At 44.0% G+C, this 15,202-nt stretch overlaps 1 protein-coding gene across 1 annotated transcript; it reads left to right on the top strand.

Moving 5' to 3' along the window:
- Nucleotides 1-6,599, top strand: IL26 (interleukin 26). The gene is made up of 5 exons (XM_072877957.1): nt 1-171; nt 557-613; nt 2,064-2,195; nt 6,362-6,427; nt 6,513-6,599. The coding sequence occupies exons 1-5, from the start codon at nt 1-3 to the stop codon at nt 6,597-6,599; spliced, it is 513 nt and encodes a 170-aa protein (XP_072734058.1).
- The last annotated feature ends 8,603 nt before the right edge of the window (nt 6,600-15,202 follow it).

The raw sequence follows: 15,202 nt of genomic DNA, 5'->3' as shown, positions 1-15,202 counted from the left end.
ATGAAAGTATATTCTATTTTCACATCTGGGCTTTTTTTAGTTCTGCTTTGTCTGTTCACTGTGGAAGGCAAAAAGTCACCTACAGGAAAGCATACCTGCCGAAAAGGACTCCTCTCCCAAGTGACAGAGAACCTGTATATCAAGGCAACTAGTTTAAAATCATCTGTTCCTGTAAGTTGATCCCACTAGTTGAAAAGTTTATTTTTTTTATAGATGCTTCTTTACCAGCTTCATTACTGAGCACCTGGAAACTTTAATAAGCCGAATGATCTCTACAGTCCTGAGAGACATGGTAATGCTGCTACTACTCCTTTTGTAAAGATGGGAAAAAAGAAGATGCACAGAGAGGTGGGATGAGTTTGCCAAGGAGTTGCCATGGAAGAAGTTTGTAGCTAGGCTGGGATTGGAACACAGATTTGCTGAGTCCTCATTCTACATCTGAATAAGAAGATGATGATGATTATTATTACTACTAATTTTTATACAAACCAGACTTAAAACTCTGTCTCCCTTCCTCTGCTTAGGTTAATTAATACTACCACATTATATTTTACAGAAGGATCTCATCAAGAACACAAGACTGCTTAAAAAGACAACAAAAATGCTGTTTATGGTAAGATTTATACTATTGGTTTTCCATTTTCTTACTTTGATTTTCCTTTGGTCAGTAGAGGTAGGAACGTGTGATCGAAAGGAATGACAGCCAACACAAAAATCACGTGTGTTTAATTGGGAAGGACATTATATTTATGAAAGCCATACATTGAATGAAGTCCTCTGCTTAGAGGAAGAGTGTTATCTCTGCCCCACAGAAAGGGATTTTCCTCTGGGACACGAGGAGAGAGTTGAGCATGGATTTGGAAAGCCTGGCTGGAGGCACTTCTCTCTAGGTGGTTGCAGTGGTGCTCTGCCAGGAAACTTGGGGTAAGGGTGTTTGCCGTGTCGGGGAGGAGCGTGCTCGTGGTAGCACTTGCTCCTCCTGTGAGCACTTGGCTGAGTGCGATCCTCCCCAGCAATGCTTTCCAGGCACCAGCCCATTCACGTGAGGGCCAGGGCCACAGCCACTGTCCCAGCAGCTGAGACACCTTCTGCTGAGGGTGTGTGGTACCACGGATAGCCCAGGGATGCTGCAGAGAAGCCAGGACACCCAAGGAGCTGCTCTGGGCTTTGATGTATGCAGGGGCACTGGAAGAGGGAGATCAGAGTTCCCCAGTGCGATTCAGCATGGGAGTGAGACACTAAACTTGGGGTGTCTATTTGTAAGTGACTACAAGTGTGTGAGATATTTTAGCTTCCTTAACGCAGAGATGTAGTCAGCAGGGCTAACTGAGTCAGTTTATCCTTAAGTAGAGACCTACTGGCCTTTGAACTCCCCTGGATCTCATTGATTACCTTGGGAGTGAAGGCTCCTCGCTTGCCTGTGGGACCTACACATGGACACCTGCATTTGGGTGGCTTAATCTGCAGCTGCATTACCCTCCTGGTGGGAATTTCACACCTGATACTTGGTTCCATTACCTAAAAATAGGCATATACCCATTTGAAATAACTTTGGGTATCCAAGAGATCCCACAGGCCAGGCAGATAGGACACAGGGTGTACAGGATGACTGGTCTCTTCTGAAGCAGCAGTTGGGGATGGGCGGGATACCCTACAGCATCTCGAATGCTATGGGGCACTGATGTGGAGGAATGGAACAATGAGACCCACAATGATTCCTCCAATTTGTCCAAGATGGTCTGACTTAACTCCTCAATTTATCTTCCATTTATTCTTTGTGTGTTAAATAGATGTGTTGCTGTCACTTCTGTTCATGGTTGGTCTTACCAATACTCCTTTGGCTGCCAGCACAGCATCCTCCTGCCTTTCCTTCAGAAACCACAGGGGTACATTGAGCTGTTTAAAAAAAAAGGAAGCAGTCCAATGGGATACTAAAATTAATGAAAATGCTTTTATTGATTGTACACTTTCTAAACATGCACATTTTTATGAGGCTGAAGTTTTCGGCCAAAGTTGACTTGCGAGGTTTTAATTTGGCAACTCTTTACCTGCTTTGTTTTCAGACAAACTGCAGTGTTCGAGATCAACTCCTCTCCTTCTACAGGAAAAATGTTTTCAGTCATCTTGGAGTAGGAAGTGACGAGTTGTACGTTATTAGTGCCTTCCAGGTCCTGCAAGCGAATATGAAAGCCTGTGTGAGTATATTCCTGAGAGCCAACCTATGTCCAGCTGAAAGGTTAGGAAAGGGCTCCATCACAGTTTTTCTGCAGATAGAGAGGGTGATTCGGAGTCATGGTGTGCCCCGCATTACAGAGGACCCAACTTCCCGAGGGCTTCCTCGCTGGGGCTGCGGAAGTTTAACACCACCCACTTCCTCCCAGAGTGAGCTCACGGGGAGCGGGCAAGGTGGTGGAGATATCATGGAGACCAACCACTTCCCTGCTCATGGTGTTGCCTTGTGCTGTCGTCTCAGCACCAAAGCTGCAAAGAGACAGGGTAATCACAGGGAGAAATGTGGCTCCTCAAGTTTCTGCGGTGTAACACTGGGTATGCTTTCCTTCTTCAACAGCGTACTCACTGGACGTGTGTAATCTTTACTCACATGTCATCTCTGCTCCTCCATACTGCATTTTGAAAGAGCTGGTGGTGTCTCATGAGTAAGCAGGGACTGCAATTATGAAGCACATTGGAGCAGATTCCATGTGTCGGCTATGCCCGCAGTCGGAGCAGGTTGTCAGGGAGTGATGCTGCCCACTGGCAAAATGTCCCTACAGTGGATCCAGGTGTCCCAGGGAAGAGGCACTTTTACCAGCACCAGGTCATCATCCCACCCTGTAAATAACAAGAGGACAGCAGTTAAAGCACGCTTTTGCCCATGCAAATATGCATACTAACATACTGTGATACTAAGACAACACTGTCACTTGTGGGTCATTTCTCGTCTTATTTTTAAGGGCAGATGAATAACAACAGGGTGTGCCTTAAAACTTTATGTCCTATGGCTATTTTTTTTTCTCCCCTAAACCTGCAGTCCTCACAAGTCACAGTGTCCCAAAAAGTGGAGTGTGACTTAGGGTGAAATATAGCCATGGATATCCAGGCAAATGTCTACAGTAATTTTAAAAAGTGAGGGCAGGATGAGAAGTCAGTGAAATGTTAATGAATTAAAACTTTGTCTAATCTGAATTGTATGGTAGCATGAAGGAAAAGGACATTGGTTCTACATGCACACAAATATTTGCAATGCAAAAATAAGCAGCTTCAGAGATGTCTTTGCAGTGCTATAGCTCAGAACACAACTGGAATATTTGTATAATGTAAAAAGATTCAAATCTCAATGGGAGAAAACTCCACCAGCTTTCAGGTTGTCCATTTAAAACTGTGCTAAACAGTTGCAATTTACAGTCATTATTCACAGCATTCAACACACTGCTGTGGTTATCTGTGTCTGTCAAAATTCCAGATATTGTATGCTATAATATACTTTACAGAGATTTCATTGTTGTCTGGAAAAGCAATGACACCCTATACAAGCATCAGTACACACTGAGGAGTTCAGACTGTCAACTGTGACTGAACTCAGAATACCAGTTATTCTGAAATACCACCAGTGACTGGAGCTTGCTATATGACTTAGTAATACCTTTGCTTCTGTGCTGTATGGAGACAAAATGCGGCAAATTTCTCAAAGCTCCTGCATTCTTTTTCATAATTAGTGCCAGTGTTTTACCCAACACAAGTCTAAACATAACAATTTACATTTCTGGATCTTAAAAAATACTGGTAGGAGAGAAAAGACTTCCTCTGGTAGTAGAAAAACAATAGCTCTTTGAGAAATGATGGCTTGTCATGATTTTCTAGGAGACATCTAATTTCTGGAAACTAACATTTTTTAAAGTATTTGTATTAATTCAAAGCCAACAATACAAAAACATGTGAAAGAATAACAGAAACTGTGAACAGAATGAAAGTAATGGATCCTTTGCTAATACCAAGTTTGGGATTTCTCCACCATATTATTCCTCAATAAATTAGCAAACTCATTCATCCACCTACAAAAGCTCTTTAATTTTTATTATCTAGTTAAGTTATAAGATGTTTCTCAGAAGGGATTTCCACCATGGCAACATACTTATGTAATGAATTTGTTACCTTTCAAGGATAAAGTTCTTTATACAATTGAGGGAAACACTGATACCTTTATATACATACCCACCCTATATTCTTTTGTAAACTCAGGCTCTAATTCAGCCAGCTAGAGGCATGCATGCTATTTAAAAATCCTAACAATATTTGTCTCCAAACCACTTCCGAAGACTTTGTACTATATTATTATTACAATTCTCACCCTGCTAGTTCTTGGTTTTGTCCAAACAAGGAAATATTAATATTTTCCAATTATTTAGGAGCCTGAGTCCTGTTTTTCAAAAACACATAGGTACTAAAATCTCTAAATCCCTTTTCTGCAGTGAAATCAGGCTCTTTCATTTAGAGTATGACTGAATGGTAAAGGGAGCGGATATTTTTCCTTGGATACTGGGAGCATCCACCTGCAGCACCACTGGCCTCAGCAAAAGCCTATTTACTTCTTCATGTGCCCTATCAAATCGGCAACAGTGGCGAGAACAGTATGAAGTTGCTTCTGAGGACGGACTTATGTTCCTGCATGAGTAGCAGATCATGGAAGCTTTTCCTTGCATTTGCGTGGAGTGCAGAAAGGCAATATATTCACTGCAGGATTTTTAACCATTGCTCTATCATTGCAAGCAGAGCTTGTAGACCTCTAGCAGAGATTGCAGCGTCGCTCTCAATGAGCAAGCTTACTTGTTCATTTGTTTGCTTGCTCTTTTTGCAGGAAGCACAGAGTTTATAATGTGTACTATCACTGAAGCCAGCATAATCATTTATCACTCAAGCCAGCATAATCATTTATGGCCAGCTCTGCCACCAAATGATTTCTGTGGAAACCTGCATTGTACAAGCTGACTTTAAAATAAAAAAAAAAAGCCCCAAGTCAGAAAGAACTGCCCTAGTTAGAAGATTTTTAAAGGTTTACAAATTAGAGTTGCTTTTATTTACACTTTCATCCTGCGAGGTGACTTTTAAGAAGCATAAAAGGTGACTTGAAAGAGAAAATGTTTGTTGCTCCTTTTTAAAACTTCTGTGTGAGGTAGAAAGAAGGACTAACCATCCACCTCAGCAGTGTCACCGCTTTTCATAGGAATTCAGGCCCTTTTTTGCCTTTTCAAACATGTCCTTGTTCGTACATTGGAAAACATCAGATTGTTCCATTTTTTTCCCCCTGAAAGAATGATTCTCCCCCTTGGAAAGCCCGGACTGCTGGGGACTCAGCAAGCCGCGTTGCTCAGCAAGCTCAGCCAGGCAGCTCTGAGAAGCCCCGCCGGCCCAGCTCCGGTCCGCCAGGGCCGGCCGGTGCGGCCGGGGCCGAGCGCGGCGGGGCGCCGGGGCCGCTGGCTGCGGGGCGGGCGCGGGGCGCCCCCTGCCGGCAGCGCCCGGCACCGCCCGCCGACGGCGCTCCCGCTCCCGGCGGCCCTCCGCCACGGAGCAGCCACCCGCTGTGCCCGGCCGGCTGGGTCAAACCCGGGGTGCAGCCTTCGGGCCCCGTGGGGTGAACTGATCGACTGTTTCCTTCCTAACGCCAGCTGCCAACTCCAGTCTCGCCGCGGTAACGCAGCCCCGTGGCTCTGGTATCACAGCGGGGGTAGAGGGATGCCAGAACTTGCAAGTAAGACGTTGCCGACTGATTTGGGTGGGATGCCTGCGAGCTGCGTAGGGTCTTGCTGGCAAAACTCCCAGTGATCTTAACGGAAAACTTAGCTTGACAAAAAGGTGCAGGATTGGCCTGTAATTGGCCAGACAGTGGAGGAATGGGCAGGAAAATAGGGGGAAGCATAAGTTAGCTTTATAAACCTATTTGAAGGGTTTGCAGAAATGTGCGAAATTGCCCTCTGTACTTTGCAAAGGTCTTCGTCCCTTAGCCTCGCCTTCTCTGAAGGTTCAAAGTTAAGGGGCCTTGAATCTTAGAGCTAGGCTGCACTGTACAAAAGCTGTAACTGCAACTGGTGTAAAGATCCCTGAGAGCAATAGAAGGTGTTTGATAAGAAGACTTAGTGGTACTTGTGTTACAGGTCTTTTGTGCTGTGAACTCAACTTCCCAGGAAGCACACAGGTAAAATAATGCATTTGTAGTAGCAGGAGATGCTGAAACAATGCTGCGGTCACACATTTTACCAGTAGTCTTATGGTACCACACTGTGGGTTGGACACTTCCTCATCACTATGTCTTTACATCAGCATCTTTGCTGCAACAAGCTCTTTTGGTTTCTTCTCATCCTTTCAGCTTCCATGTGCTCCATCCACAAGGTTAACTTCTGCAGTCAAAAAATTAAAGAAAATGTTTCTTAAGGTAAGAGCAGGAGGGGCTGGCTCCCAGCTGCACTGTTCAAGTGCCATGGGTGGTTTCTTTTCTAACATCTTTATCTTCTCAACAGCTTGGAGAGAAGGGAATCTACAAGGCCATCCATGAGCTGGATATTCTCCTTCCCTGGATTCAGGCCTACATACAAACCATTGTATGAAGAACAAGGAAGCGACAGACAACACGCTGCTTCTGTGCTAAGAACAGATCCTTACCCAAAAGGCCTGAAAATCAACCGAGAGCTGGATGTACAACGGGCCTGGCAGTAACTTCGTCCCACTGAAGGAAAGCCGCTGTAATACAGTGGCATAAAGAGGGATTTTTCAAGAGCTTTCACGGTTGGCCTGGCATAGCAGCTACGCCTGTCCTGCAGGACGAGAGCAGCCTCCGGAGCAGTTACAGCAGTACATACAGTTACTTCTTGTCCTGCTTGCTGCCAGCTGCCTCGCAGGCAGCCCCTGAACACATTGCACGAGCATAACTTGAAATCTGCTACCGTGTGGATCAGACACAATGTCCCATGTGCCGTGGGCACAATCTAGCCATGCCTTGTACCACTCCGTGTGATTACAATTCAAAGCAACAAGGACCACTTTTGAAAATCTGCCCCACGCTATACTTTTTTTTTGTTATAGCTATATAACAGTATACACAAGCCATTCTACATATAAATAAGAAAATTATTTCTATACTGCTTATCATTATTATTAAGGTAGTAATTGATCCCTAATAAACATACTCCAATTAATGGCAAAACTTTGGTCTATGACTCATGCACAATCTTCAGATGTCACATGCTCTATATGAGAAAACACAATAAATGGATTGCCTTTGACTAGGATTGCAAAATGGTTTGAGACAGATTTATGGGAAGTTGTTACTGAAATGATGGTAGTGGTTTCCAAAATATCTTTCATATAGTACAGCATGAAAATAGAGTTCTATTTTTCTCACATTTTTAAAGATTTACCAGAAGAAACTATCTAGGTGATTAAAATCTTCCCAATCTGTATGTTTGTACTTCCACGGGGGGTGAGATTCTGCAAAATTTCAGCTCTCATAGTGCTAGTATGTCAGGGGCATTGAACACATCGGTGTGCTGACACCAAAGAACCTGAGCTAGTTCCTCCTCTGCGTTGTGGCCTTCTCAGCCCAGGGGTGGTTGTTGGTCTCTGACAGGTGATCTTTTGATTCCAGGGTCCAACTACATGTGCTCTCTGAACAGGCTATGGTCAGTGCACCTTCATTTTTATTCCTTCAGGGACCACTCAGAAACTCTCTGGGGTCAGGTGGTAGCTAGAGCAGTGGGAGGCAGCCTGGCTATCCCCACTCCTGAACTAATGAAAGGGCCACCACTGCTGCTAGTGGGCTGTTGATCTTCATCCAGGTGAGTTGTTAGTGGCTGGTGAGGGTTGAGGAGAGAGAAGAGCATCATCTCTTTTTTAAACTTGCAGATCACTGCCCAGCATCCTGGAGGGGAGAAAGCATGAAGGTATGAATGAATCCACCTTGTGACCTGCTTCTGTTGGGATCAGAGCTACGTACTAGCCCGTAATCCAGCAGTTCCTTACAACCCCACCTCACCTCTCCCTACCCACAAACTGTGTGTGACTTGTCCTTTCTGATGCCTCAGAGACCTGGAGTGTGGCTGGCTTTCTCTTCCAGCTTCTCCATAGCTTTGCAACACACTGCATCAGCACTGGCCACTTGTGGCAAAAGCCAAAGAAAAGCAATATTAAATTGTAACGTGCAAGTTACTCATTAGTACCCTCTACTGCATTAAAAAAAAGGAAGGATGCCATCATTTTGGGAACCTGCCAAAGCATTCAGCAAATCTCAGTGACAGCAGCTTCTGATGACAATATACTATTTTTAAGCATTGGTGCTTTATATAACAAATGATCTCAGACAGATGCAAAGGATTATCTTCAATGAGAACACAAGGCAATTTCTTTATACTCACGTTTACTATGAAGAACAATGGAATAAAGACATGAGCCTTTCAGCACAAGCAGTGACCTTTCATACCATTGGCTTTCTAGCTTTGTATTCTAGCAATTAACATCAAGGAATTATATTAGTTACATGTTGAAATACAGGACATTTTTCTGTTAAAGTACAATGGTGGATGCTCTCGGGAAATACCACTGACTGACTATGATGCCGGGACAGCAATAACAGCATGCACTTCATGAGCTCAGTATATTCTGGAATTCAGCAGTCGGTGCCATGGCACTGGTACACATCTTTTGCAGGGGCCTCTTGATGTCCCTGTGTTGACTTTAGTCATCACATATTAAACATCCCAGTTCAGAGGAGCTGACTAGGCGCTCCTGTTAACGCATTAGGATTGTCCTGGTTTCAGCTGAGATAGAGTTAATTTTCTTTATAGTGGCTGCTACGGGGCTATGTTTTGGATTTGTGCTGAAAACAGTGTTGATAACACACAGATGTTTTAGTTGTTGCTGCACTAGTCAAGGACTTTTCAGCTTCCCGTGCTCTGCCAGGTGCACAAGAAGTTGGGAGGGGGCACAGCCAGGAGAGTTGATCCAAACTGACCAAAGGGCTATCCCACACCATATGAGGTCATGCTCAGTATATAAAGCTGGGGAATAAGAAGGAAGGGGGGACATTTGGAGTGATGGCGTTTGTCTTCCCAAGTAACTGTTACACGTGATGGAGCCCTGCTTTCCTGGAGATGGCTGAACACCTGCCTGCCCATGGGAAGGAGTGATTAAATTCCTTATTTTGCTTTGCTTGTGTGCATGGCTTTTGCTTTCCCTATTAAGCTGTCTTTATCTCAACCCTCGAGTTTTCTCACTTTTACTCTTCTGATTCTCTCCCTGATCCCACCGGGAGGGAGTGAGTGAGCGGCTGGGTTGGGCTCAGTTGCTGGCTGGGGTTAAACCACGACAGTCCTTTTTGGCGCCCAACGTGGGGCTCAAAGGGTTTGAGATAATGACAGATTTGATTGGAATGTGCTAGATGATAGAATTTATAGCTGTTATTGCTGTTTAGCTATTAATTGGCAGGCTTCTGTGCTTGCCACAGGGCTTGCTTGCCTTACTGTATATTAGAGTCTAGGGCTCGTTAGTGGCTGCTTTTTGCTTTTGCTGCTTGCCGTGCTGCTGTACTGCTGATCATCTTACTCTGCTGTGCCTGGGAACATTTTGATAACAGCAATGGCCTTGCGCCTGGGCTGGCAGATGGCCAGGGCGTCGCTGCTGTTTCTGTGCTTCCGTACTGGACAGGCTGGAACTCCAGTGTGGACTCCAGTTGAAGGGACTGTGACCTGTGGGTGAGTCCATGTGGGAGCAAGACACCCCAAAGCGTCTGTGCCCATGGATAAGCCCATGCCAGAGCAGGTATATCTTGAAACATCTGTGGCCATGGTTATGTCTGTGCCACAGCAGGTATACCTCTGAAGGGATTGTTGCCCAAGGATAAGTCCACGCTGGATAAGGTGCACCTCGAAGCATCTGTGGCTGTGGATAAAGTGCATGCTGCAGCAGGTACACCTCGAAGCATCAGTGGCTGTGCATGAGGCCATGTTGGAGCAAGTTTGCTTCTGAAGGGACTGCAGTCTGTGGATAAGTCCAAGCTGGAGCAGGGGCAAGGGGAGGAGTTCATTGCAATGTTAAACCTGATGCTCTGGTCCAAAGGGACCAGGGGTGGAGATTGTAATAGCAATACCTTTAAATTGTTGTAACCCGGGATTTGAGTTGCATGTTATGGGAATTACTATAGCAGGAACCCCTTGTTGCTAGCCAGGCTAGGAGCAAGGGGAGGAGTTCATTGCAATGTTAAACCCTATAATCTGGTGCAAAGGGACCACCAGGTCCTTTAAACACTGGAGATGTTTTAGTCTAACGCATGTAAAGAAATGTTCATACGTGGTAGTTTCTGTTTGCTGACATTTTCTTCTGTTACCATGATGTCACCTGATTATGTATATCCCACAGATTTGGTAAAAAGGAGGGCTGACTCGAAGAACTCTTAATGGAGGAAAAAATCCAACAGTGTTTGCCATGGACAATTCTCAGGTAAATTCCACTTCTCATTACTTTTCCAAAGATGGAAAATCAGTTATGCAGACAAAAGGAAATACGATACATGAATAAACTGATGTTACCTCTCACATAACTAGTCAGATGGTGACCAAAAACTTCCTCATGCAGAGTTCATATTTTTTGACCTGTATCATTCTCACATCATCTTTGATCTCCAGCTTCCTCAGCCATTGACATGAAAGGACAGAGCTTGGAAACAGATTGCCCAGGTGACCATGGTAGGAGTAAAAGAGAAAAGTGAGAATATTTTGTAAGATAAATTCAGTTGCAAACTGTCCTATAAAAGCTAGTCAGTAAATAATTCAAAAAAACTCTAACAAAAAAAAAAAACACATAAAAGGACCCAACCAGTGAGGAATATATAATCTGCTAAAATTGTTCCTAATACCCTGGCCCTATCAATTTAAACCAGTTCCTCATGAAGGTTAATAGATATGCCTGACAAAAAAAATGTTCTTATGCATATACTTTCTTACCCTAGGAGACAGCAAACCTAATGTGCCACCGTACATGGTGATTTTAAACTTTACAGGGACCTACCAATCCAGAACACATATAGAGTTATATAAAAGGAGCAGGTGAGGTGAGGAAAGCTGCCTTATGCCCCTTATTCCAGAGGAATACCAACTCCAGTTCAATGCCTTGCGTATTTAGCAATAAGACATGGATTTAATCCTCTATTTTATTAGTAGTTTTATGTTATATTATTTCATTATTTGTTATTTTATTACTAGAGGGTGTTGCAGTATACAACACACCAGGTTTTGTTGCCGTACCTTACCAGGCAACTGTATTCTATTTGAGCAAACTGTATTATAAAACAAACAAAGTCTGAACATAGCATTCCTGGCTCTGCGGAATCACCTCCAAATTATTTAGATCTTACTGAGTTTCCTTTTTTTGCTGTTTTGGAATGCGCTCCTTACACAGTAAGATGACACCTAGGAGGCTAACAAGGCTGGAACGCAGTCCTAACTCTTGCTTTCAGATTTCATGAAGCCGGTTCTTGCCAAAATTAGCACATTCAGGGAGAAGAAGCAGGGAAAGCCAGCCCAGTGTTTTAATTAACAGGAGGCTGCAGAGGCAGACCAGGGCAGACACAGGACCCCACTGCCCGAAAGGGCAGGACCTATCCTGGCCACACACAGCTGGAGTGGGAGCCTGAAGGTTTCCTGGGGCGCGATGCTCGCTCCAGGGTGAGTGGGGGGACCCCAGGGTGAGCTGGTCAGCAGGGGGACCCAGGAAAGGGAGGTGTAACTAGCCGAGCGTACATTCACTTGCTCGCCTGTTAAAGCATAACTCCATCGTTTCAAATGTTTGCCCTGTGGATGAACAACTGCGGCAAAGTCCCACCATCCTGCGGAGTCAATATTCAACATCAGCTTGCAGGGCTGGGGCACATGTCTAACTAATACAAGGGGGTTGCAACTCAACTTTTTTTTTTTTTTTTTTCAATTAAAAACAAAATGGTTAATTAGAGGGACAGTGGCAAAGGCGGTACATTTAACGCCATGGTCTTTTTTGAGCACGTAATTTAATTTTCATTTAATGTGGTGTCCTTTTTTGTGGATTTGTTCACACAGCTCATCCATTTGTTTATGAGATTTAGGTTTGCTTTCTGTTTTAATGTCTTTTTGTCCAAACTCTGGTGTATGGAATAGAAAACTGACCATAGGCATGGCCTCGCCAGCCTTCATCAGACATCACCATCCAGTCCTCGCCACTGGCAGGGAGCAGTAGCGGGGTTCTGGGGGCTCAGCGTGGGGCCCCAGTGGCTGCCGGAGTATGAGAGGCTGCTGCTTCTCGGGCATAGAAGGGAGCCAGTGACACCTGCAAACAGAAAAACTTCCACTTTTAATTCAGAGGATCCATGGGCAATGTTTTCAGGTGATTCAGGTTGCTGAAGATTTTTCTTGTGGAATTTTTGCTGAGCTACCACATCCAGTCAGTGGGATTTTCAGGGCTTGGGTTTTTTTTTTTCTTTTTTCTCCTCTCATGGATGTTCAGAGTTGAAAAAGAAAAACTCCAGAAGTGGTCTACAACAATTGTGTGTGGATTATTTGTGTTTTCTGCTGTGCTAAGGTGTGAAGGTGGATATGAGCTCCGTGGCTAAAAATAATTTCACAAAATGAGCACTGCCGCCTGTTTTTCAAAGGGATGCAGAGGTACACAGATGATACACAAAGAGATAGATGAACTTTGAAATGGGCCTAAGTGGATCAGATAGCTAATTTTTACAGATTCCAACTGGATTTAAGTGATTTGTCTAATTACTCATTAACCCACAAGTAGCACCTTCTTTCCCAGTGACCGGCGCGGTGCCCCGTGGCGGAGGGATGAGGAAGGGCAAGCCTGGCCGCCATGCTGCGTTCCCAGGGGTCAGTCTCTGGGCATGGTGCATGCAGTAATGCAAGTCACATTTCCAAAGCAATTAAACACTCCTGAATGAAAGGCAAAATATGGCACCTGCAAAATAAAGGTCATTATTTAATAGAGAAGTCTTGCAATAAATGACAGATGCCATATACAGGACACTTAGCAACAAATATGGTGGTATATCTTCACAAAAACATAGCAAAATAATTAGTACTAAATATATTTAACTGATAATTTGAAGTAATAAGTATGGACAAAAGCTTATTGCCTTTTAAAACTGGATGAGTAAAGGAAAACTTTTCAATTTTTCAGATGAAACTCTAGGTGTCACTCTTAGAAAACAAGACTCATGTTGGTCCCAGTTTACTTCTGACTCTTCAGTTGATGGCGAAAGTGTTAGAGCATGTTTCATAAGTAGTTTCCTTGCATGGAAAACAGAGGTAGATATGCAGTTGGATTAGAAGGGGTTTTTTAAATTCAATTGCCACAAACTTAGAATTGAAACTAAAAATGCGGGGAAGAACGATGGGCATATAGCCAAAGACTAGGGTTATAAATCAGATACAAATTCAGTCCTTGGTTTTACTACAGACTTCTATGTGACCGTAGGCAAGTTGCTTCATTAAGGTACTGTTCTCCTTTGGCAAATGGAAAAATTGTCTATCAATTATTTGCCTAAGCTAATTTATCTTTGCTTTGCTTACAGAAATCCTCAGAAGGAAATTAATACCTGTGTAGTGTTAATAGCTGTCACTATTGCTTAGTGTGGCTTGTCTTATCACAGTGTTTTGGTCTTTTTGGAGTGGTGACTTATTACTTCGAAAAAAGAGTATTTTGTGACTGTTACTGCAAAGAGAAGAATGAAAAATATGTGGCTGTGTATTAAAATTGTCACTAGCTCATACCTTCTTGAAAAACACTGATCTAGTGGAAAGTGACAGCTGCACATGCAGTTTTGGTGTTAAGTAAATAATATAGCAACAGTCAGCAAAGATAACAATTTCCATCACAGACAAGACCATGTACAAATTTTCTCTGTTTCCCCTGAAGTGCTTTTTTCTCGAAGTGTAGAATGTTCGGAGCAGGGACTATCCCTTGATAAGTAATTTCTGCTGTAAGCATCTACAGCAAATTCCTGATCTCAACTGGAGCCCTGAGGTGATATTATAATGTAATCCTTAGCAAATGCTGGGATAGTTTCCCTCAGACAGCATGAGAAGGAAGATAATTTTTCTGGAAACATGGGAATAAGAATGGGATTTGGACAACCATGTAACTTGTGTTGGATTTGGCCATTTGCTCACTGTTTCTTCATGCCCACAACATAGACCAGTTTCTAGAGACTGCAATAGCAACCTCCTCACTGCAAAGATGCATGGCCGAAGGTGAAACACATGGACTTTTGGTCTAGTGATTAATAAGATGCTTCCCAGAATAGCCCCCTGTAGCCACCGAGCCCAGGTACCGCTTGAGTCATCTTCCCCCTCAGCAACTGCGGGGTGTTTGATGGGAGAGGGCTGCGAAGAGAAAGAATGCTTGGGCAGGCAGTGCTGTTACGGGAACAGAAAGGTTACAGCAGTGCTTGCACAGCCATGCTGTGGTCACTCTGCAGCTTCCCCCATCTCTAGCAAAGCTTCTTCGTATTGTAAATAACGACTGCCACGGGGGTACCTGCTCCTGAAAACTGACAGGAGCTGCTGGGCTATGGGAGACTCACTCTCCAGGAACACGTGTGGAGAATGGTCTTACCTTAATTCAGTTTTCATTTAAAAATCAATATTTAGCTTGGTATTCCTATTCTGTTGGCTCCAGTGGAAGAGAGATTAGGAAATATAAAGGCAGACAGTAGGTCTGAGGAGCATTGCCAGAGGGAAAAGAGAGGTAATGGAAATATAATACCATCAAGTGAAGCTGGGGACTATCATGGAATAAAGATGCTGATGACATATGTCGGGAGTAGGTTTGAATGCTAAATTGCAAAACATTATGAATAATGTTTTTTCACTCCCATGGATGCAGTTGCAGCTCTGAAATGCAGCAGTAGTCATAAGGCCACAGGGCCACAGGGTAAATGAGGCTGCCAGGAGCCTCTGGAGGCCTGTGATGTGACCTATTGCTCAAAGCAGGGTCCACCAGGACGTCAGACCAGGCTGCCCAAGGCTTTATCCAGTTGGACCTTGAAAACCTCCGATAGTAGCCATAGAAGGCTGACTTTGAAGGGCCGTTGAGCTATTTCTGGACAGGGTAAAGTGTTACAGAGCTGGATGCAGCCACAGTGTGAGCAGTGGGACCTTGCAGCCGCAGAGATGCTGTCCCA

Source organism: Ciconia boyciana, chromosome 1 (assembly GCF_034638445.1).
Source record: "Ciconia boyciana chromosome 1, ASM3463844v1, whole genome shotgun sequence".
In the NCBI taxonomy this organism is placed as follows: Eukaryota; Metazoa; Chordata; class Aves; order Ciconiiformes; family Ciconiidae; genus Ciconia; species Ciconia boyciana.
This window is presented reverse-complemented; position numbering and strand designations above follow the sequence as displayed.